A 24919-nucleotide genomic window follows, 5' to 3' on the forward strand; every position below is an offset into this window, starting at 1 on the left:
GATTGTTTGAAGGTGTAATATTTATATAAACACCAGACATAACTGGAAACGACACCTGAAGCAAACATTTTTTTGTTTGTGGTATTTTGATGGTACGCTGTGGTACTGGACTTGAGGCACAAAGTTTAATGATCCGTGTAAATGTGTGTCTGCCTCTGTGTTTGCACTGTTTTGTACGTATAAAGGTCAAAAGCATCGAGAGGAGGAGGGAGCTGATGGCGAGTCCACGACCTGAACAGCACCTGGCAGAGTACCACCGAGAGGTTAGATGACACCCACACACACACCCGCACACACACACACACACACATTCTGGACAGGCAGGATTACATCATCACCGTGTGGATTGCTTTCTGAATATATACTAAGGCTTGGAGTTGAAGTATATTTTCATACATTTTAGAGAATATAACTTTTTGTGCTGTAAGCTGAGCGTGTCTTCCACTGCGTAGCTGGCTGATGTGCTCCAGGAAGTGCGGGAGGAAGTGCAGCGCGATCACGAGAGGAAGCTGGAGCAACTGAAGGAGGACCACCGGAGAGAGATGAACAATATCAGAGAAAAATACCTGGATGAGGTCAGAAGGTTTTTAGATTTTACGCTTAGCTGATGGTTTTTTCAACACAGTTAAACTGGAAAAGGACAAGAACCCGGAGCATTGACGCAGCTTGGTTCTCTGTTCGTAGAAGAGCTAATGATAGTAACTACTAAACTAAAAACTGATATGTTCAGTTTTTGACGTGTGTGTGTGTGTGTGTGTGTGTGTGTGTGTGTGTGTGTGTGTGTGTGTGTGTGTGTGTGTTCCAGGAAACCACTCAGAGGGAGCGCTTGCTGTCCACTCTGCAGGAGGACAGAGAGCGTCTCCAGGCCTCCCATGCTGTTCAACTGGAGAAACTCCGGCTACAGCTCGACATGCAGATACAAAAGAAACATCTTACACACACGCGCAAGGTGAGACAGGACAGATGCACCGATTTACCAACGATAAGATAAGATAAGATGTACCTTTATTGATCCCCCGTAGAGGAAATTCTGATTAGTTGTACCTTTGGGACTCCTTTCCACTTGATATCACAGTTTGATACCAAGTGGAAAATTTGTAGAGTGGTTTGTAGATCTAGATATATTTAAGTGGATGGTTTACACTTGTACCAGATAATAGAACACGCTTTCAGTCTAGCCAATGGAAGCCTTTTCTTCTTAACTCTTCATGTCCATCTGTGAAAATTTAGTAGCACAGACACACAAAAACACAAGAGTAAATCTGGCTTGTTTCTTCATAAAGGAGTCAGAACTGCAGGATCTGGCAGATCAGATAGAGCTGAGGGCCAAAGAGCTGAAGAGCCAGGAGGCCATGCTGCAGACCAAGGTCCTGCTTCCCAACCCGTATGTACTATTGATCACCATTACACTAACCTGAACCACATGGACTAATTATTTCTGTGTCTTATCAGGTAGCAGATCTTAAGAGAAGGAGGAAGAAGCTTGGGGAGGAAGAGGGGGAGGTGGACAGACAAATAGAGGTGTGCAGTCCCACTTCTACTCTGACAAGAGATCAAATTCACCCTCGCCTCCAATTGCAGTATCAACCAACTATTTCCCCTCCTGTGTGTGTGTGTGTGTGTGTGTGTGTGTGTGTGTGTGTGTGTGTGTGTGTGTGTGTGTTTAGACCTTACCCCGGCTGATCCAGGAGAGGGACCAGCTGCAGGAGGAGCTGGACAGGATGAGAGAGGAGAAACACCAAGCCCGAGAACTCATCCAGAGAGCCAGGGAAGAGGAGGAGAGGCTGAGAGAGGAGAGAGACAAAGCCAGAGAGGAGTGCAGGAGAGCGAAGGAGGACAAAGAGAGGCTGGAGAGCAAGGTGACGCTGCTGCAGGAGAGATGCGACCGTCTCAGCCGCAGAGTCAGGTACAGTTTACCTACACGGGACACTGACACACCCTAAAAGGAGAAGTTCTCTCCAAAACAAGACGGACACAACAGTCGCAACAAAAAAAGCTGTTGACCATCTTGATTTGATTTATACTTCTGCTTCTCAGTCTTTCATATTTTGTAGGTTAACTGGTAGTAATTATTGGTATGTGACAGAGTATTGTGGAAAAAGTCATCCTCATACTTAAGAGTTTTGTTCACAGCACACTTGTGTAACTGAGGAAACTGCGTACTTTTGTCCATTTTGCTCGTTCAGTGAGTTGGAACAAGGTGAAAGAGCAAGTGTCTCCCCCAGACAAGAACCTAAACATGACAAGAAGGAGGAGAAAACAGAGGTGACGGCGCCCTCCAGTGACAAGAGAGATTCATCACTACATGTAGAAGACCTGGACTCACCAGTCTCCCCTGTGCCTGACAGCCAGAGCAGCATGGACGAGTAAGGACAGACTTAGTTTTAATGTTTCTCTAATGGTTTACTGAAAATTGATAAGAAATTACTGATAGTAGGGAAGGCTAAGGCCTATCTGTCTAAGTATCTAATAAGTGGTCAGTGTTTTAAATGGGAATCTATGAGCACAGGGCACAGTGTATATCTACCTTCAGTCCACATGCCCACACCTCCATGTGTCCAGGTTCCGACACTACATCTCCTCACACGGCGCTTCCATCCAAAAAACCAAACTCTTCCTGGAAAGGGAGAGCAGCCGGCTGATGGAGAGACAGGCAGCTCTGCGGGCGGCCCAGTCCACCTCCTCTCAGGATCCCAACCATGAAGGAGGGGTGACTGAGGAGATGATAAGAAACCTCATGCAGGTAGGGCGGAGTGTCACCCACCTCCTGAAGAATAATAACTGGTGTTACGGCTGGCGAGATGGGGTTGATTTAGAGTAAGCGTCAAGTGGTGGTTGTTTTTTCACTCACTGTCAGGAGGCCAGAAATGTGGCGGAGCTGCAGCAGACAGTTCAGAGGGGGAACTCTCTCCTGCGGAGGAAAGAGGAGCAGCTTCAGCAGCTGGAGAGCTCGATAGCTGAGGAGGTCAGGAGAAAACATCAGACTGGATGTGCAGTGTTTCAGAAAACTTACTTAAAGTGATACTTCACTTCAGTTGAGCATTTTCATCAACACTCATCCCAAAACAGTAAACAAGAAAAGTTATAAACATGCTCAGGTTTAGTAGTTTTCTTTGCTGTCTCTGTGGCAACAGGAATATTTTTTGCTTCTTGTAATTTGTCATCATTTACAAAATGTAATAAAGTTTAACTTAGTTTACTGACGGTATGACCAAGATTTAGTTATACATACAGCAACATCTGATTTTAACTGCGTTCTGTCTTGTTATTTTGTTCGTTCAGCCTCTGTTTGACAATCTGTCTCGGCTGGGGGGAGAAAGGAAGGTGACCTTTGATGTGACTGAGTCAGACCTCAGCAGCACTGTGGATCCACCAGATGGGACAGGTAACACATACTGGTCATTGAGTGTAGAGCACAGTAGAATCAGCTGCTCTTTAAAGTAAAAATAAAATATAATGAACTAACCATACATTTCTTTTAATTTATCTATACTATTTGTATATACTATATACAGATAATACCTAGACAAATACTGTAGGTAAACTATACCTGTTGTCTGTTATCTCATCTCTACACCTCTTCTCTTCTCCACCTTGCTCTTTTATCAGGAGCTCATCCCACAGTCCCAGCCAAAGTCCAGGAGTTAGCAGAGTCCCTGCAGCAGATCTCGGGCCAGCTCAACACCGTCCTGAGTGCACTGGGTTCACTAGCTCAGAGGCAGAGTACTGCGCCTTACACAGCCTTCCCTATGTCTCTGTCTCAGCCTCACTCCACTCCAGCTCCCACCTCTGCCTCCACCTCTTTCCCAGTCATGCCCCAGATGCACAGCCTGGGCCCCAGCTCCTTAGCCCCACCTCCCCCAGTGAGGCTCTCAGAGCCATCTTGGAACTGGGTGCCTCAGGGTAACTCGGCAGCCACCCCTCTCTACAGCACCCCCATCAGCAGTGGGCTGAGGGCCTCTGAGGACCTCATCAACAGCCGATGGAGCCAGATCTTCCCTGGTATGCTGACTTCTGGGTCATTCTGCTTATAAATGAGTGAAGCACCAATAAATGTTAAAAGGGGTTTTATCACCAGTGTTGGTCCTGAACTGTTGCTCTATTCTCCAGGAGCAGGTTTGGACCCAATCACCTCCAGCACCTTGAGGACCTCCTCAGCCTACCCATCATACACTCCTGTTAGGTAAGCTGTAATACAGCATAATTACATTGTACATACACACCCTCACTTTCTCAAATAAACTTAAAACAGTCCAAAAACTCTGTGTGTGTGTGTGTGTGTGTGTGTGTGTCTGTCTGTGTCTGTGTCTGTGTCTGTGTCTGTGTGTGTTGCAGTGAACACAGTCGAGGCCTGCAGTCCATGCAGAAGTCAGTGGAGGCGGACGGCCAGAGACTGCAGGGGCTGATCGACGGCAACAAGAGGTGGCTGGAGATGCGCAAGAAAGACACCAGCATGTATCCTTTTGTCACACACACTTACACACAATAAATGTGTGGTACCACATGAACAGCACACAGAATTCAACCTCATATAGATAGATTAAAATAAAATAGATTAAAACTAAATTAATTTTATTATTTTATTTATCTTTCACAAACTAATTTTATTTTTTCAAAACTGCTTTAATTTCCTGTGTGTGTGTGTGTGTGTGTGTTCCTGTGTGTGTGTGTGTGTGTGTGTGTGTGTGTGTGTGTGTGTGTGTGTGTGTGTGTGTGTGTGTGTGTGTGTGTGTGTAAAATCAATGGAACAATTGTGTGGCTAGCTTAATAGAAGTCCGGCTCTGTTATTTATTGATTTTCAATTATGATTTTGACTTGTCTAATAACCTTTTACGTCTTCATATTATTTCTAAAACACACCATCACATGTCAGACAGTGTTATGACTGTCATTGTCCTTAACTTTTCCAGACCTCTGTTCACTCGCTATCGGGCTCCATCCACTAAGAGCGGCCTTGTCCAGCTGGGACTGGACGATAACAACCAGATCAGAGTCTATCATTACTGAGGACATGACGCACAGTTCAGTCTGGCTGTACAGTGACTGTCACCGAGGACTTTGACTGACTTTAACGACTGTGACAAGTCAGTGCTGTGACGTTTACACGCAGGGCCTCACGTGAGTGCCCTGTGCCCTCTGTGATTCATTCCTTAGGTTTTCAGGGAAAACCCGGCCTCCTCCACTGTGATTGGAGGAAGAGCTGACTGCAGAGGATATGGCAGTTCAGGGGGCCACATGTCACAGAGGGCTGAGGACTTTTATCCTCCACATCAGATACCTTTTAAAGCACTTCCGTGTCATGTTTACAGATATAAGCTCCATGCCAGACTTGGGTCAAACACTTTTTTAATGATTTAGTTCACATTGATGTCAGGTGGCCGTTTGTAGGAGAATCACAGAGAAGCATCTTCATGTCTACTTGGAACACTCCTTTATTACTGAAACCTTTCCATACGTCATCTAATTTGTCTTCTCGTGAACTCCAGACTTAACACTTAAAAACATGCTTTGAAGATGCACAGAGGTCAACTTCCATTACATGATGTTATATTTGTATTTATGCCACTGGTTTTGTAAAGGACTTGTGTGTGAACTTCTTCGATTCTTGTCATTTTAGCCTTTCAGAAACAGATTCAATCACTATTTTTGTAAAGGTTAAGACAGTCCACTTTTATTTTGTATACTTTTCCATATTCTCTCAAACAGAGATGTAGTACAGCAGTTGTCGTTAGCCGTGGCTAGTGTAAAATTTAACATATGCAGTCAGAAAAATGTCCTCTGTGCTTATAAATTTGTGTAAATACTGTATTTTTCTATGAAATATTTTAATAAATCTAATTTTATATATATGTATTCATGAATTTCTTAGGTACTGATCCTGGTTTTTTTTGTGCGTAGTCGGTTGTTGGTGTAAGTTCATGTATCCTGATTATAATTTGTTAATATCTGGTTTACAGCTTGGTGTCATCGTCAGAAAAAGCAGAAAAGAGCAAAACAACGTACAAACACATCTGAAAATGAGACCTTTATTCAGTAACTGCTGATTGCAACATTTGACATTAAAATCCTTTTTTCATACAGTACAGTGCAAAAAATACGTTCGCAGTCGAGACTTGAGGGCAGTCGAGAATTAAATACAATCATCATCGATATTCTCCAATGAGAAGGACGGCTATCTCGAGGAACTGAGCAATCAGCACAGTATGTGACTAACATGATTAGAACATTAAAAGGCCACTGACAGACTGGACAGGATTCATGTTCTCACCTTTATGTCTGTAAACACACACACTCACACACACACACACACAGCATATAAACAGCATACAAACAGTAATTTCAAAATGCATTGTTGACTTGCAGGTCAAATGTAATGCAGACAGTATAAAATAAGTTATTTTGGATGGGTTCTTTTTTTTTTTCAGTGTGTAGATAGTTTTCTTCATTGTCAGCAGTTAGTAAACATCGATTACAACAGTTATATCGACGGTGGCAGCGAGAGGACGAAACACTTCAGCATCACTCAACGTTGATCCAGCTCTTCGTTGGCACATTAGTGTCCATGCAAGTGGAGGGGAGGGGCGGCAGCCCTTCCCTGACTGGCTGATTGGCTACGGAGACGCGCCCATCGACAGCCTGGGGAAAAACAGGCTACTGGCTGTGCTCTTTGAGAATATGAAGGAGATGCAAACGGAGAGGGCGGTAAGGCAGAGAGGAAGAGCAGAGCTCATCACAGAAGATCTGACGAAGCTAGAAGACGTAGATCTTGTCTCTCTGGACGGTGTCGAGGTCGTCGTCCATAGTCAGGAGGACCTGAGAAGGAACAGGAGAGGTGATATGGATGTCCTGCTTGTAGAAACCGATTCCACTGCTGATTGAATGTTAACCAGGTGAGTCAAAACCTCTTTAAATTCAAATTGAACAATCTTTTAACTTGCAGAGGAAAGTAAACTGATGCATGACAGGAAAAAAGCCCAAATCATTGCTTTTCTTAATTGTTACATGAATGTTAAGTTACACAAAAAAAAGAATTAAGTTATGACGATATGAATTAAGTAATACATTATAGCCCTGCCGCAACAAACATGATCATACCAGGAAGGATCCGAACATGGCGATGGAGGAGAGAAAGTGCCAGATGTCATGGTCGTCAAAGAATAAAAGCAGGATACAGTCCCTGTTGTGCTCACGGGACTCTGCTGGTGTTTTCTGTGTAATCCGAGACACACACACACACAATATAAAATGTTGTATAAAGTAGGAATTAAGTTGTTTTTCCTTCTCTGTGACTAAGTGTATGTGTGTGTGAGTTACTGACCTGCCAGGTGCTCAGACCCTGGAAGAAGAAATACAGTGCAAATCCCCACACCACAGCCGTGAAGAGAATACACACCAACGCCAGACACTTGATTCTCTCACCACTCCGCAGCTAAACACACACAGAATAAATAACTTCAGATAAAGAGTACAAAACATGTCTGCTTTTTAATAAATCTAAATGAACTCAAATGCATAGATACACTCAAACACACCTTCATGATGATGTAGAAGGCAAAGTAGAGCAGCAGGTTGCAGATGGCGATGGCCAACAGGTAAGAGGCGAAGTCATTAGGTCTCTCTATGAGGCCATAGGCAGCTCTGTTGAGAGAGAGTGGGAGGAGTGGAAGGTGAACATGAAGAAAAAAAAAAAAGATGTCATCTGTCACTTCTGATTTTCTAAATTTAAATCCATGTTGTAGCCACTCAACTTCCAGATAAACACAATGTTTACTTACAGAGACCAGTTGACTATGTTCCCCATCACAAGCAGAACCATACGATCCTAAAAGACAAACATCGGGACTCAATCACATACTGTACCAACCAGTGTTTAAGATGACTCGGATATTAATAATTGAGGAACTAGATCTGTGTCAACAATGATTAACGCCCCTTAAGAGAATTTATGCTTGATGCCGTGACAACTCTTCAGCTAAATGATACAGAAGCTTCTGGTCATTACTCACGATGTACATAGGTCCACTGCACTGTCTGATGGAATCTGTGTAGATGATGTACACCATCCTGCGCAGGACCCCAGAGTCTGACAAACATATAATAGACAGATATTAGTTCAGTCAAACACTGTGAGAATCAAACCCACAGCACCAGGACAGTATGAGTCATGGGGACACTTTAAAATTACCTTATTCCTATGCAAACACCTTTACATTTACATTAACCTATGAAAAAGCATTAATAATACATTTACAAGAACACACCAAATAATATTCTGTTTGTACAGGAAGTTACATTATAGTGCTACACATTTTAGTGGATTTCAATAAAGCACTTTCAGTGTTTCAACACACTTACAATTCTTTTCTATTGTTATGCTGATTGCAACTATTGTAAAGCATAACGTTATATATTATATTATATTATAAAAATATTCCAGATTCTAAAATGTTGTGGGCACTTTGAACGTTGAATACAACAAAAGGAAATACATAAAATGAGCAGGAATATCTAACAACTAGGACTCCAGCCTGACGAGGCTAAAGCTTGTTTCATGCTGTGATCTTACCCAGCCTCCATCGGCCCATGTAGTAGAGCTGCGTGCTGAGGAGGAGAGTGGCCAGGATGTGGATCACTGAGAAAATGATCCAGAAGACTGTGTTTCCTTTCCCAAACACCTGCAAACAAACCGACACAAATTATGAAATGTGTTTGTTTTGCATGTTAAACATCATGAAGCCCTTGTGTATTTTGTGGTGTGTTATGTGTGTGTACTTACCACTCCCAGCACAGAGAAGAAGATGACTGCAGCCAGGCAGGCGTAGGCAGTGTAAGCACTTGCATTGATGTCTGGGTGTCTCTTCTGATACAGCTTCAACATGCACAGCCCAGCAATCATGTACATGAATGAAGTGTCTACAGAGCAGGAAAAGAACAAACAATAGAAGCATAAGAAGGAAGTCATTGCTGATTGTTATCACTGAGTTACCACTCAAATTTATTGTCTTTATTGCAAATGACCACGACAACAGAAAGCTGTGTGATAGATACCAGTTCACGTCAGATGTTTAGTTACTGCTAGTATTCTGCCATTATACAAAGAAACTACAGAGGACATATGAGGTCCTGCTGGGAACAGAAGCACACTTACCAAACTGGAAGTTGGTGTAGTTTGGACAGACGTGGTAGCAGGCACTGAGCAAGCCCTCCATCATCAGAGCAGTTCCCATGGCATAAAACAGTCCAAAGTGCTTTGGGATACCACATTCCTGGGGGGTGGGGGAGACGAAAACTGAACCAATAATTGAGCAATGCATTTTAATAAATAATAAAGTTGACCACATATTCCAGATTAAGTAATGTATGTTTGTGGATATGCCTGTTTCCTTTTTCCTATTTCTTATTTCTTAATCTAAATTAAGTCTACCTGTTCAGAAGATGTTAGAAGAACAAAGAGGTGTTGTTATGAATATCACAGTATCAGTATCTGCCTGTCTGCTGTACAGCTGTTTGTGTACATGTGCTTTACCAGCGCGTTGAGATCATTGCGGACCATGGCTCGATTATGGACAATATCTCTCTTGAGGACAATAAGGAGAAAGAGGAGTCCCAGCATCACGTAACCAAGGTTACTGAGTATGTTGTTGAATGCACTGTGTAAGACAAAACATTATGAGTGAGTCATAACAGACTTTAAGCCATTGTAAGCCATCCATTTAATAAATCATTCATGCATTTAAACAGCCATGCTAACTACACACCTTAGAGCTCCCAGGGGGTGGGCACACAGGAAGTTGTAGTAGCAAATGTCCTGGTTTCCTGTGACATTGACGACCTGCAGAAGAGAGAGTTAGTTTAGCATCCATCAATGTGTTGATGTTTTAACAACTTAATAACAGTCTATCTCTCACACCGTTTGATAGGTGATGACCAGCTGGATGACTGGCAGGGCGTAGAACACAGCAATGGTAGAAATGTTCCTGGAGAGAAAATAATCATTAGACTTTTTCATAGTTATGATGATAGATATGTTGGAAGGATGTCGTGCTTCATTATTCCACGTCTTTGAAACCAATGAATAACAATAATATAATTTTTATATTCTAAAATACTGTATTTTACTGTCACAACTTACTATCTTAGTTTTACTGCACTATTACTCCACTCTCTTGGAGATGCTGCAATTTCAGGGCATATGTATATAGGAATAATGTCAAAATGGTGACAAAATGCCATAAATTATAATTGGTTAATGTGGATCTATTAGACCTAGACTGGGATGTCAAGGAATCTTTGTTATCAAATGAATCTACTCTTCCATGGTATTTGTCTTTCTCTAACCAGTGACCTCACCAGAAGTAAATTTGGTATTTCTTGCTGAGGACCCTCTTGTCTTTTCGAGCCAGGTCAGACACACACAGAAATTTCTACAATAAGAAAAAGACATCAGGTAAAACAGGCAACCAACATCATGTCATGTCTAATAACTACTGTTACCTACATTACAAGCAGAGCTGACTTGCAAATTGCAAAAAACAAGTGCTGTGTATTAAATTGAAGAAGGGAGGTGCACCTTGGTGCGGACAATGTTTTTGTCTGAGTTGATGTCATCCAGCGTGTCGTAGTCATCCTCCTCCACGGAGCTAAGAGACTCCTGCCTGCTTCGGCCAACACTGTCCAACGATCGCTCTGATGAAGGGAGGGGAGACAGGAGAGGAGGACATGATGGCAAAGAGAAAAGACACTTTGTTAATTGGAGACACAATAAGAGCAATTTGGACGGGTGTTGTTCGAGCACATCACATCTTCTCATTTTTTTTTGTTGCAATTTTTAAATATATTAAACAGAAAATTTGAATGATTCTTGGCACTTTGATTTTTGCAATATTAATATTGCTTTGCTGTTCATTTCAGCATCATCAGATTAGGAATCTGGCCACTTCCTGGCATCAACATCTAACTCTCATTGATGTATGATTCACATAGTGCTGATTGGTTTGGTGCAAATCTCTGAACTGATTCGGCCAATTATGCGGCAGTGTGTCACCGATGCGGACGGCTATGTGGTGAAGGTGATTGAGGATTGGTCGACGTTTGAAAGGCTCCTGTCCTGATGAACAAAGACACACAGAAAACCAGTGAGGGACTGGAGCCGCTTGCAAAGATGCCAACTGCAAACCAAGGCTGTGGAGATATACTGCAGAGTGACAGTGGTGAGCCAAGTGACACAAACTTGTGTGCATGTTTGTCCATACCCATGTATCCGTAGTTGTTGTCAGTTGAGGTGGCACTGTCAGTGATGGCCTCAGAGCTCAGAGTGCTGCCGTTGTCAGCTGGAGAGGACGAGGAGAGAAAAAAATTATTTAATTAAATCTCCAGATCAACAAAGACTTAAACAAAACCACAACAGTCCAAAACTCACCAAAGGAGCCATATTCATACGGTGAGGCTGGAGTCTTGCCTGTGGAAACATGACCATGCATTTAAACTCCCAGCTGAGTACATGTTGATGAAATGCACAAACAAGCACCACTACAGCCAATATTTGTTAGTACCTTGCTGCTGCATACTAAAACACCACTACAGCTAAACTGTTAGTACATCAACACAGGGAGCTGAGGAAGGCATCAATACATGCAGGGATAAAGTCAAAGATTTGAGGCCCAACATTTTTTTCAGGGCTCAAAATACTTTACAAAAAAACAAACAAATGTGGGTGCCAAGAGATGGTGCAGAGGCTGATTTGTTGTAGGGAGAGGTAACTGCTGCAGTGGGAGTGAATTCCAACACACTGCAGTGATGAAGACACAGATACACACTGAGAGGGATTCTTGAGCTGAAGAAACACATCGGTGTACACATCTATCTCAATGATTATCTCTAACACTTTTTCATGGAGCAGCTTCTTTTGTTGGTCTATCATATTGTTAACATTGTTGACTTAAATGTATACACATAATACATTATGTGTTTCTTCAGTCGACAAACTGCACAGCTGTGAGGAGAAGTAGAAGGAAAACATTGTGATGAAAATGGTGAAGAACAGGATGGTGAGAATACTTTGCAGTTAGTTCTACCTGAGAAGTATCCGCATTAGTCATCACATGTTTCTGTATCTCTATGATGTGAGCCATAAAAGCTCCACCTTTATGATACTACACGGTCCACAAAGCACTATAGTATTATATTACTCTATCTTCTTTTCCATAAATGCTGTTTCTATGGCAAGAGAGTTATAGTGTATGCGCTAATGCATGCAGAGCATCTGCAGACAAGCAACACAGTGTGAGAAAAGGCAGCAAGCACACAAAAGGAGGAACTGTGTCGTTATACCATCTCCGTTCTTCCCAAGCAGAGAGGCTGAACCACACAGCATGAGGGAGAGAGAGTGAAAGACACATTCAGTACACACAGATGTTAAATTCTACATAAAACGCTGAAGAGCTAAATGGTTTAGCATCATATACACTGTATTACAAACATCTACTCTACAGTGTGTTTATGACTTTAAAAACAATGGTATGCTCCACACACTCTAATAGGCCAGTCCATCATAGCTAGTTGTTGGGTTTACCTGTCTCAGCAGGCGACATGTCCGCAGGATTCGGAAACAGCTCCCTTTTCTTATTCACTCTGCAGAAACAGAGAGGAAATGATGCAAATGAACATAATTTGCATTCCTCATAGTGCTGCTCTGGTAAAGCAGCTAAATGAAGTCTTCGATCACAGTTTTTTAAACTTCTGGGTTAAACTGAGACTGAGATTTATAAGTCTCAACAGTTTTAAACCAAAGGCCTTTTTCAATTTAATGAGGGTTGTTCGTGGCAGAGGCACGAGGGAAGAAACGAGACACGACTCCAGAGAGATAAATACAAATACCTCAGCAATGAAGAGAGGCTGTGCATATGAAGTGGATGCAGTACCTAACAGTTGTTTTGGTTACAGAGAAAAGTGCAGAATCTTACCGCTTGTTGTCCAGACAGGCCACCAGGAAGGTGAGCAGGTAGAAGGAGAAGAAGATACCCAGACAGAACAGCATGCCCATCACATACACCTTTGCTGTGGAGTGTAGAGGAAAAAAACATTTACGCCCATTCACACGCTAAGACTGCATGACCTTGAGTGAACTGCATAATGCAACAATACTACCAACAGCTCCTGGAAAGAAGCTTGTTTTCCTGCAGTGGTGTGGAATATATTACTGGCATACCCAAAAGGATTTTCTAACACAATGAAACTGATAATTTACATCAAAGACTGTGATTTGAGGCACTGTCCTTTTTGCATCCTGCCAAGCACTGCAGAAAAATTAAGCAAACAGTGCCTGATCAGACATGTTAGCTTTTTAACTGTGGATGTTTTAAAAATGCATTTTTAGTCCAGTTCTCTTGGCGCATGTTTTATGGTATGCAAGTCTGAAAAGTTTATATCTATATGTGACTTACAGTTAATAGCAGGGGTGACTACCACATCAAGAATCTTGCTGCGGTTGCCGGCATCAATCAGCTCATCAGGTCGCAGAGGGTAGAAGCGCAGTGGACCGCCACATGCCTCATCCTCTGTTTTTACCACCACTACCACATAGAAACTGTTGCTGGGAAAATCTTTCCTCTGGAAAGAGACAGGAAGACAGGAAGAGACATGAGAAGACATAACATGGCTCTGTTCATGAAGTAATGGCATCTAAACTCTAGCTATGTCACAAAGGCTTCCAATGTGTTCTGTATTTCAGGACAGTGAAACACTACCTGCACAGTGATGGCACCTTTTTTGGTCATCGTCTGGTACATCCCAATGAAGGCCACATTGTTGTCAAGGTCATAGACAGGGCACTGAAAAGAGACACGGAGGAAAAATGAAATGAGAACGATGAAGCATTGAAAGATTAAAGGCAAGAGGGAACAAGTGATTAACACATTACACATAACATCTACAATGTTTGCACCGCATTGCACTCATATTGTTGGAATAAACTCAATAATGCCTTCATGTGGCCCAAGAGTGCTACTACATGTTGACCACAATGACTGGGGCCACCTGAGGACAGCTGCTGTCTGGTTTGAGGTGACAAGGATGGGAAGTAATTGTACCTGGATGTCCTGAATAGACATCACGGAGCAGGGGAAATTCATGTCTGAGTTGACCTTCACGATCACAGTGTCCACCCCGTCTGGAAAGACATACTTGAAGTACTGAGAGAAAGGAGAAGGAAAAAAAACAGAGACAGGAAGGGTATAATTAGAGGGGGTAGGATTATCAAACATAAGTGTTGTATTTGCTGAGGATATGGATTACTTTGATTTCACAGGTTAAAACAAGATCAACCCTTTTTCTGTTTCCTGTCTTTCTTCACTATCTATTATACTGTATGAAGGAGGATGTGATAATCTCGATGACAACACACGAATGATGAATCAAATCACGACTGACTTGATGGATTATTTAGTTTTTGAAAGGCCAAGAGGAAAACATGAGTTAGTTTTCTCTTACATGTGTTGAAAAGCAGAATTTATCAGACAAATACTGAGAGAAAGATGATCACTACAAGCTGAATGGTTCTGTAAAATCAGGAATTCCCTTCATTCATAGCGACCTCTTTTAATTGCTTACTTTCCTCAGCTTCTCTCATGTTTCATCAGCATCTCCCACACTTTTAACCCCTGCTATCTACATTATTGTGACTGAACTTCTTTGTTGCAAAGTAGCACTTAATATAAAGTCACAAAGCTATGGTATCAAGCTGTTTACCTGAGGTTGGGATGGTGATGCGGTGAAGCTGAATTTCTTGTCTGTCCTGTAATCAAATAGCAAATATTATGTCAGACATACCCAACAAGTCACTTGTTGTTTGCTACAAAAGCCAGACAGATGGCACAAGCTGAGAGATCAGGTAGCTATTACACAGTGTGTTTGTGTATCAAATATACATATAATATACAATATACATAATATGAAATATCACTCACTGAAGGGTGAAGCTTTCAACGCGGCTGACCCTGAGCTGGTAGTTCGTACCCTGGCTTGACAAGGTAGACACATCCACAAAAAAGTACTGGGTTTCAGATAAAGCCCGGGTCGGAGGCTGGCACAATGTGCGGCCCACATGATTGTAAGGGTACTTCCTCTGGTAGCTGGAAACAGGGAAGCAGAGAGAGATAGAGGCTGTCAAACAGAGAAAGAAAGAACAACATAGTTTCCGTGCAAAAGAGAGTTTAGCACTTAACAAGACTTTAAATTTGTATTTACTGAAAATGGGTTGTAATCAATTATTTATTGAGAGCTATTTTCCATTGCACAGAATGGGTAGACACTTTAAATGAGGTTATGGGTGATTGTGTAAACAAAAAAAATCAGAACATAGAAACTGATTTTTTACAAAATGAATGATGGTTTTTCTATTAGATTCTTTAATATTATATGAATTAACTAAATTCCCAAGGGCTGCTGTTTAAGAATCAGATGAGCCAACTAGATAATGCATCTACAGTACTCTCTGAGCAAAATCAATAAAACCTAGCTCTAGAAAATGTTGGAAAAAGCACATAGCATAGCTCAAAACATGTAAATAGAAAGCATGTGACCGTGGCTTCGTGAGACAGAAGTAACTTCACACAGATGACTCTGAGATTGTTCATTTACAGTAAACCTGGCTCCACAGTTCTGCACTGCTGGATCTCAGAAGGGGAAGTGAAAGTCCAAGTTTTTTAGAGACCTGCTAAAACATGCCTGTCCACGGGACTATAAGCAAGATTGTGGTGAGGCCATTCTTTTGTTGCACAACCACAGAAAGTACCTCAGACTGTGGGAGACACATCACAACTGGGCTATTGGCCAATGGCTAATAAACACCTGAACTTCCAACCTGTTATGAATCCAGATTACAAAGGCTGTGTGTCCTATAACTACTGAGGTACAATCCTGGACATTTTGACTACTGAGAGGATTTTGCTATTTCTTTGCTACCAAGAAGATTGACTAGTGTTATTACTACTGAAAAGAAATAATGATTGCAATTCTAACCAAAGCTAAACCATAACATCTCCCTATCACACCTACAAGGGATTCTACAACAAGCACAGCATTTAGCATTTACACATTTACTTCTCTTACAAGGTTATTAAGTCCACACACAGCTCTCTGCACCCAACAAGGTTCATCGCATGTTATAAATGTTTGCTGTCTAAGGGATAACAGCCAGACACTCCCAAGGAGGAACCTTGGACTATTACTTTATGTATAGTCTCTGTGTGCGCAGTAAATTACAAGAACAAACATAAAGGCCTAGTTTAAAACTAAGTTGGAGGGACACAAGCCTATTCAGTGTTGTAGGGAATTAGTCCACTTACAATTGATTTGGACAGTTTATGCACTGTGACAAAATGTTATGACTAATTATAAATATAGCTAATTTGTACTGATGACTATTGTGTTCCCGTTGCTTTCTCTAAGCAGGGTGTGCAGTTCAAATTCCATTTGAATTCCAGCAGCTGAACATGTCATTGCTCAATTTGACATACATAAACCACTGAACATGACTCATTAGTGTATCTTATATAAAGACACATATATAGTATACAGTATATAACCCACAAAGCAACATATTACTGGAAAATGTTGTGCTACAAGCAGCTGACACATACTGTATATAATTTCCAAATTTACCTACATACCGTCATACTGGGGCTAATCTCGGCCCTGCTCTACAATTTATAGAATATTATTTACTGAGATTTAGACTCATAGGCTGTTACTATCACAAGCAGATAGCGGTGAAGCATTTAAGCGATAGTCTCAGGTAACAAAACAGAAATGTTGTTGGACTGTTAGGAGTTCATTAATGTTTCACTGGATGTTGTTGAACTTGAGAAAGCTGAGTAAGTTGCAATATAAAAGGGTTGGTTTAAAGAAGTGAGGGAACATAACACAATCTTCTTGAGTTTCTTTAAGCTGATTTTGAGAGATTTTTGTAAAGTGGGAATACTCACAGGCCTCTTAGGATGAGTGGGACTTGGAATGACAGCACAGCTTGCTTCTGCCTTACCACAAACAGGATAGGACTCTCAAAACCCTGTGACAACACATCCACAGACACACGCACTCCCTCTGTCTGAAACCCAAAGAAAGGGGAAAAAAAGATCATGTTACACTCCATATTACTTGGTATAATTAAATGAGAAACAAGTCTACTAACTGATAATGTAAACTCACCCTATTCCTGGAGACTGTGTGATTGAAAGCATAGATGGTCTGGTTTTCACTTGTAACCGTGTCATTATAGGTGACATCAAACTCTGCATCTTTCTGGACCACACTTTTGGTCTCCCCCACCGCACCACTGCCGCAACCTAACTGGGTCACACATAACCAGAGCAGGGCTGCCAATCCGGGTTGAATCCAACAAGGTCCAGAGCTGTTTTTATGTCGAGATTTCCAGCAACTCCTCAACAACATTTTGTCTGCCACCGTCTTCCTGAACTGACAACTAATTCCTCACGTTATTCTAGCCTGTGCGGCAATACTAATAAAAACTCCACCCCATTCAGCAACAAATACTCGGATAGCAAGCTGGCTAGCTTAACGGTGCCACTACTAGTAGTGACAAACAATAACAGCAGCTGCTAGCTGACAGGCTAAAGAGACAGTGGGATGTTTACATTAAATGAAGACTCGTTCCTCGTCCAATTGACATCCGTGACAAATGCCAAGCTGTCAGTAATGCAACCAATAACACGGGTATCAAGACAACAAGATGACAGCAACACTCAGTTCCGCTTCATTTCAAACACCAAAGCCTTGTAGGGTGCTAGCTAGTGCTAAGGTTAGCATTGTTGGTTTGAACGCTGGTAAGGCAGCTCCATGTTTTGATATCCGAGTTCAGATCATGCGTCGCGGACTGTGTCAAAAATAAAACAGCAGCAAGTGTTTTTCAAGTCTGTCTAATATGAACGGTTGTCACGGCCGGTTGTCGCAGCATTGTGTGGACAGTTCTCGTGCGGAGGGTGAAGAGATTCAGAGTGTTTACAGTGTGAAAAATCTGTACCACTAGCGCCCCCACCACGCTAACACAGTAAACAAACCGAGGTCGACGTCATGACGTCATGTGGCTGCCCTCTACTACTCAAATGATCAGTGCAGGAGGTGATATGAAGAGATATAAGAGTTTATCAACAGGAAAATTAATAATGCGTAGGTTTATATAATTTATATGATCTTTTATCATGTGGTTTATGGGGTGGAATTCCTCCGTAATTCATCCTGGTACATAGTTTGGACCGTGTTTTTTGTGTATGACACACCTCGTTGTTGTGAATAAAGACATTAAAAAATGTCACTGAAAAGATAACTCAAATCCAGCTCAGTTCACAGGTACTTTTAAACAGTCATTCTTTATTAAAATTGAAACCATTTGGGGTGTGTCTATGTCATCTTATTGAGAAGATGACAAAGCCCTAATTAAAAAGAACTACAGTTGTAGTTGCTGTCAATACATTTTGGTATAGACCAGTAATAATCACATAGGGAAGAATGCAGCAGTTGAATGAGCCATTTAAACAACTAATAAGGTCACAATACAGTCATAATTATGTATTTGAATTGGAGCTGTCTTTAAGCATCACTTTTCAATTGACAGTTTGATGTTGACATTGGATATTAACTTGATAAAAACATTTTCATATTCAGACTATGGGTCTGTCTGTAATCTCTGTATATAACCTAATACTAATTGGGTAAATAAGATGTTGGGCCCTATTGACCCCCCTGCCTTTGACTCCATGTATTATGTATGTGGCAGTTCATTTGTTGAAACACATTTATCTGGGAATATGAACCACATTTCCTCAAAACTAGATTTTTGGCACAGGCCCGATCTATAAACCAGGGTTCAGAGTTTAGGTAATAATGCAGGACCTGCATTTAGACACAAATCCTTTCACCTGACATAGTTATTTAATAGGGCATAACTATAACAAAACAAGTCTGCAATTAATCAAATTACCAAAAACCAACAGACATATTGTGAACCTGGTTCTTTCTGGGGGTCTGGGTGTCTGGCACTCAGAGAAGCTACTTATTGTGCTCAGTTGGTAATCCAGGAGTAACAGGATGCAGGAACGCCTCTCCAACATGGAGTGGTGCTGTCTACAATCTGGTGAGAGGGATATAGAATAGAATAGAATAGAATAGAATAGAATAGAATAGAATAGAATCAGTTTTCCACACACCAAAGCCCATTTAGAGGACAGCCTATTCTACAGCATGTCTGCAGTGCAGGTTACAATAAACTGCTGCATGATATGAAATCACCCCTATTATTTTTTGTTAATCATTTTTGTATCCATTATTTGAGTTTCTGATTTTTAAGAAATATATGTTTGTAGGTTTTCAACCCATATGTATTACATATTTATTGCTAATGTTTGTTTTGATCTTTTTGTCCTTTTAACATTTATTCAAAATTTTCTGTTCTAATGGATAACTTCAGAAAACTTCAGCAAGTACTATTTGCTTTTATTTTCCTGCAGGGCACACTTGCAAAGTTACACCCTTATAAATAAATATTTAAATTGTGAATTATGAACACAGAGGAGAACGTTTATTCTGCGCGTGCTCGTGTGTGCTTGCGTGTGTATTGGGGAGTGGGAGTGGGGGGTAGGAGCAATGATGATCATCTCAAGCTGCAATCTTCTCTTTGTAAAGACTGTAGAATCAGAGAATTTAATTACAGTGGAAATGCAGTCGCTGCTTTTAGTGTTCATTAAGAGATCTTCTCAGAGTCTAGTATCCTCAGAAGGTCAGGGCCATTTCTCAGCACACTAGTGACATTTGCCTATACAGCGAATCTAAAATAGTACAAGGCTAAATAATTTGAAAACAGAATATTATAAACAGATATCGTTTCATTTAGCTTTGAATCTTATTACAGTATATGGCACAAACAGTAGGCCCATTAATTGCCAAGATCTGCAGACTCGACCACTAAAAACTGTGTACATTTCTTTGTGTAAAAAATAATAATGGCATGTGTATTCGAGTTCTATGATCGAGTAAAATAGATAGATAGATACTTTATTCATGTAAAATTCATGTAAATTTCGAATTTCGAATGTCTATTTTGCTCAACTAGATTATTTGAATCTCTCATTGTAATATTAGAGCTGCGTATACCTTTAAAGCCTCATGAGCCCGTCTGATCATACATAGTGCAGCAGTTTGCAAGGAATCACTGAATCATGGGAACCAGAGTGATAATGCGCACTTCTTTGTCGTCAAGGCAACCACAATACGTTTTTGTGGATGAAGTCATTTGTTACGCTGATCGTTACCATGGTTACAACCTAGAGAGGGCGCTGCGGAGGAGCGTTCCACGTAAAATGACGCAGGGCGGGGGCGTGCCCGCGATGCGCGCTGCGCAAGGCTGCTTGTTGTTCCCGCAGAGAGGCGAGAAGATGGCGGCCGTGTCAAGCGGAGGTGCTGCTGGGTCCGCTGCGGCCGGGATTACGCACTCTGCCCGACCGACCCACGCAGTAATGGGCTCCCAGAACCGAGCCCAGCCATCCTCCGGGATCAGCCACTCCAGTCGTACCAGCACGGCCACTGGGTGCATCACCAATCCTGGCCACACTTCGGCCAACAGGCCCCCCCCAGCCCGAGTGGGCCACTATGAAATCGAGCGGACCATTGGCAAGGGAAATTTCGCGGTTGTTAAACTAGCCACACACATCATTACCAAAGCAAAGGTAAGACGACTGATGTCCGCGCGTTTGAGGTTAACAAGTAAAAGTTGTCATTGTTTAATTTCAAGCTTATTCGACCATGTATTCAGGATGACGCTGGGGCCTTCAGGCTCCGGAGACACAACGGCCAGCCCGCTTTGGTGACACCGCTGCTTGGTGTTGGGGGGGTCCGTTCGACACGGGGCATCACCTCTTACTACTGGATACAAACACGTTTACCACAAAATATGTCTGATATCACACATTAAGTAGTGGTATTTTTAAAGAAAGACAGAAAGGCCCGAGGTTAATGTGTGGCAAAGCGCAGAGGACGGAGAGAAGGGTATTGACGAAGATGAAAAAGAGGAGACACAGAATGTTCCGACTGGAGTAGCTAGCTTAGCTTCCTAGCTAATTAGCTGTTTGGCTAGATAGAGATATCTATTCAGACAGGCACAAAGTTAAAAGTTTGCAGTGCTGTACTGGATAACTTTAAATTAACTAAGCATTTGCAATGTTGTTACGTGTATGTTGCCCAAGTATTGAAAGCTCTCTGAAATTCATCCGTAAAAGTATCACCGAAAACTGGTTAAAGCCAACTATGGCAGAGCCAGAGACTGCCTTCGCTTTTTAATTTTTACGCTAACTAGCTTGAAAGAAAATTGTTATTCGCGTTGCTTTTGTAATTGCGTGTTAGGAAATCTTACTAATGAAACACAGCCATGTTGTCACAGTTAAACTTAACCGTGTTGTTGAAACGGTGTTTTTGATTCGTTTACTAGTTTTGTGGTATGTAGACATTTCAGTCAACAGTAATATGACATTTTCATTAAGACGGACATGAAAACATTGTCAGGGCAAAATAAGTGGTTTCCTAACTACCATCACACACTTTGAGCCTACGTAGATGCCTTTGCATAGAGTTGGGAGCCAGTTAGCAGCATACTAGATGATTGACACACACTATTATCAGCAAATGATATTCATGCAAAACTCTATCATTCTTGATGAATAGATGCATTACATAGGGCTTTGCCAGAAGTCAGTCCTCAGTTGTTAATTTCTAACTCTGATTATTGACACTTAAGATTACACCCAAGCTTTTTGAGATGGGCCTTTTAGTGTTTTTGGCAAGCAGAAGGCTTGGACCTTGATAATAGGTAGGGGAAGTTTGGGGCATTAAAAGAAGGAAGGCATTGCTCAAATACTCCAAGTAGTGTCTTTATTTTGTGCTGACCTATTGGATCAGGAGCCTCACTGTCTCAAGGCTTTATTTGCTTTTAAGTTGTCTATTGTGACTCCAAATATGTTGGCTACCACCCCAGCCAGGAAGACTCCTGGCTGGTAGCATCAGCCTACAAGGACCAAAACAAACTTATCAGAAAGCTTCACTTGGAACATGTGACAACAGCAGTATCAGTACAATTTCTGCTAATAACCACTTTCATTTCCAGCCTGTTGGAGAGCTTCTGCTCAGGACCATACTTTTAAGTATGGTGACTCCAGAAGCCTTTCTCTAATGATATGACTATTGTCATCATGAACATTCCTTACGCTTGGTGCTTGGTTGAACACTCAAATAGGGGTAGCTGAAGCCTACACTTAAAGTCAACTTCTGCAATATAATTGTTTTTTTTTTCTACATGATGAAGAGCCCTTAATTCTAATGGTACAAATAAAGGTGTGTCAAGTCAGCTGAGAGTGCAGCTTTACCTCTATGCCCTTGTTGACATACACACAGACAGGCAGACATGGGTCATTTATCTGCTTTGCGCCACATAGCCTAGGGAACCTTCCATTTAGTTTCATGAGGCCAAAATAAACTTGGATAAGTGAGTGCCATGGAATGATTTCCAACACTGCAGAAGACATTTCTTGAAGGGCTTTAAATATGTTCATCAGACGACAATATAATTTAAAGTCTAATAGGTATGGGAGCAGTGTGTTCAATCTCTTTGTAAGAGCAATACAAAGACAGTAGCAACGTAATAATGAGAGATTGATGAGCTGGTTATGAAGCTTTATTCCTTGTGTGTGAGCCTGTTTATGCTTGTCTGGATATGCATGTGTCTGTGTCTGGCTGTCTAACTGAGAGTGAGAGACAAGCAGAGGACAAAATTACAGTGGAAAATGGACTGACAGAATGAAAGAGAGGCCTTGTTTGTTGTCTGTTGATGGTGGTCTCAGACGGACCAGTCAGTTCATCATTTTCATCAACTAGTGTAGAGGTTTCAGAGTCCCCAGTTGCTCATGAATATCAGAAGAATAGGAGTGTGCTTTCACATGCCTGTGGATATCATGAATATGGATATGATGATCAGTCATCAGATGAAATGCGCTTTGGAGCCTTGTTTTATGGTCTAGGTTTTATAACAATCCAATGAGATATGCTGACTAGTCAAAAATAGCCTAACAACTCTCTCAGTTGTTAGATGGAGCTGGATGATACCCTGCAGTGCAGTCACACTGAAGAGGACCTGACTATTTATACTTGGTAGATCTAGAAGCCCAGAGAGAGATGGTCCCTTTATATGTCTCATTTGCTCTCTGTTGCTTTTAAACCTAAAACATTCAACAGGCAATATGTTTCAGGTTTATTTTACCAACACACACTATCATTTTAACCATGTATTTTCCTAATACTTGTGGCACAGGTATTTTTGCTAACACAGAGGCAGTCACACAACACAAACCTTCAGTGGCAGATAGCTAGTGTGCTGCACCTGGATGTTGTAATAGTGAAAGTTCATTTCCTCCAGACAAAGGTCAGCGAGTGAAGTGGAAGTCAAAACAGGAGTTTTTATGCTTTCACACAGATGCTATGCTAGAGGCCTATGGGCCACGCTTTGCTGTTGTCTTGATAAATGTTGGTTTCATTGTTCAGTCTCTCCATAAACTTTATTGCTGGTCACGACCCTTCAACAAGGGACATGAGTTTTCTATTAGCTCAGGGTGACACAATAAATGACTTACTTCAGGTGTAGCTCTGACCAAACTATCATTGCTTTTGATATTTATGATTGTTTTCGATTACTGCAGCAGCACCAACAGCCAGTGTGTTCTCTCTGATTTTCATTTTTGATTTTTCTAAAATGAGGTAGGAGCCTGGGTCAACTTTCAGAAATAGCTGAATTTTAGTTGCTGCCAAGCACTGTGAAATAAAGATTTAAACTAATTGACATGCAAAATAAATTGTCATTTATGAATAACAATTCAATTTTACAAAGTTCGCAGATGATGATAAATAATGTAACTGGTAACCTTTTTATCTCTTTTTATGTTTATTTTTTAATTTAATCAATTACTTGTTTAGTCTGTATAACTTCAGAATTTCCCAAAGCCTGAGGTGACACCTTTATGTAGCTTTCTTTGTATGACCAACAGACCAAGGCAAATATTTTTAATAATTATATAATAATGATATAAACTGAGATCAACAGTAAATCGTTGCTTAATAAATCACAAATATATTACTAAAATTGTTCGGACAAATTTTGTGCTAATAAACTGTTTACATTAGAAAATATCCCAACTGAATTCCATGACCGTGTCCATTGTTTGATGTAACCAGTCAAAGCCAGTACTCACTGATGTGTCATGATTTTCTAGTACATCTTCATTTCAGGCAAAGTCCTTTAAAATATTCTCAAATGTTATGGAAACTTTAAACATGATGTAGGACTTGTACAGAGACTAAATGTTCACAGTATATGCACATTGCTTCTTGGGTATGATAGAAAGATAGCTAAATTGAAGGAATTATTTTTGATGACTGAGATTATGGAACCAATCATCCCGCACCATAATTTGATAGCCTATTAATTAGGCCTGTAGTCGCCTTTAGTTTCAATGCACTTTACTTGAGATGATATTTCACATCCTGACCACTTTAACAGGTGGCAAATTTGCACATTATTTTGCATATCCTTTTAACAGCCACTGTCAGCTATTGTATGGAATTGTTTTTTTATGCACAGTAAATTAATTAGTCAATGAAGTCCTTTCATCATTCATTATCTTTCTGGCCCTGAAAGTTTTAGAAAAGGTCCATTGCTACCACTCAGGTATAATAAATCATCTTCAGTCCTGGCTGGCCTTTCTATGGTGAGTGCTAATTTTCAGTGATAATGATGACACAAGGACATGTGATGCAACCAGAGTGTTGCAGAACATACTTGTAATGTTATTTTTCAGGGCAGCATAATTTT

The 24919-nt window shown here is 41.2% G+C and overlaps 3 protein-coding genes across 6 annotated transcripts in view; 2 read left to right on the forward strand and 1 right to left on the reverse strand.

Moving 5' to 3' along the window:
* Window positions 1-895: 895 nt before the first annotated feature.
* LOC111232812 (centrosomal protein of 164 kDa-like) lies at window positions 896-5801 on the forward strand. Its single transcript, XM_022760465.1, has 12 exons — window positions 896-949; window positions 1284-1367; window positions 1453-1521; window positions 1668-1906; window positions 2187-2366; window positions 2563-2743; window positions 2858-2965; window positions 3283-3385; window positions 3610-4002; window positions 4111-4183; window positions 4336-4455; window positions 4911-5801. Exons 1-12 carry the CDS (start codon window positions 911-913, stop codon window positions 5005-5007), a joined length of 1686 nt encoding a protein of 561 aa, XP_022616186.1. The 5' UTR covers window positions 896-910; the 3' UTR covers window positions 5008-5801.
* A 211-nt stretch (window positions 5802-6012) lies between these two features.
* On the reverse strand, window positions 6013-18025 carry sidt2 (SID1 transmembrane family member 2). Of its 3 annotated transcripts, XM_022760466.1 has the most exons (27): window positions 17206-18025; window positions 16983-17104; window positions 14964-15128; window positions 14746-14791; window positions 14088-14189; window positions 13746-13829; window positions 13443-13608; window positions 12963-13056; window positions 12572-12630; window positions 12331-12357; window positions 11420-11458; window positions 11253-11330; window positions 11045-11107; window positions 10571-10686; window positions 10351-10424; window positions 9911-9977; window positions 9759-9832; window positions 9527-9650; window positions 9149-9266; window positions 8777-8913; window positions 8567-8675; window positions 8007-8083; window positions 7776-7822; window positions 7533-7638; window positions 7319-7429; window positions 7096-7209; window positions 6013-6813 (listed from the first exon to the last, which is right to left on the reverse strand). In XM_022760466.1, the coding sequence occupies exons 1-27, from the start codon at window positions 17446-17448 to the stop codon at window positions 6751-6753; spliced, it is 2625 nt and encodes an 874-aa protein (XP_022616187.1). In that variant the 5' UTR covers window positions 17449-18025; the 3' UTR covers window positions 6013-6750. The 3 variants fall into 3 exon arrangements, with proteins under 3 accessions (XP_022616187.1, XP_022616189.1, XP_022616190.1); XM_022760468.1 differs by lacking the exon at window positions 12331-12357; XM_022760469.1 differs by lacking the exon at window positions 11045-11107.
* Window positions 18026-20444: 2419 nt separating this feature from the next.
* Window positions 20445-24919, forward strand: part of sik3 (SIK family kinase 3) — a 29377-nt gene continuing 24902 nt past the window's right edge. For both annotated transcript variants that reach the window (XM_022760461.1, XM_022760462.1), the window contains exon 1: window positions 20445-20735. In XM_022760461.1, the coding sequence (XP_022616182.1) occupies window positions 20445-20735 (291 nt within the window). The remainder of the gene's footprint in view (window positions 20736-24919) is intronic.

The sequence above is a fragment of the Seriola dumerili genome, unplaced genomic scaffold (assembly GCF_002260705.1).
Source record: "Seriola dumerili isolate Sdu_G_001 unplaced genomic scaffold, Sdu_1.0 BDQW01000337.1, whole genome shotgun sequence".
In the NCBI taxonomy this organism is placed as follows: domain Eukaryota; kingdom Metazoa; phylum Chordata; class Actinopteri; order Carangiformes; family Carangidae; genus Seriola; species Seriola dumerili.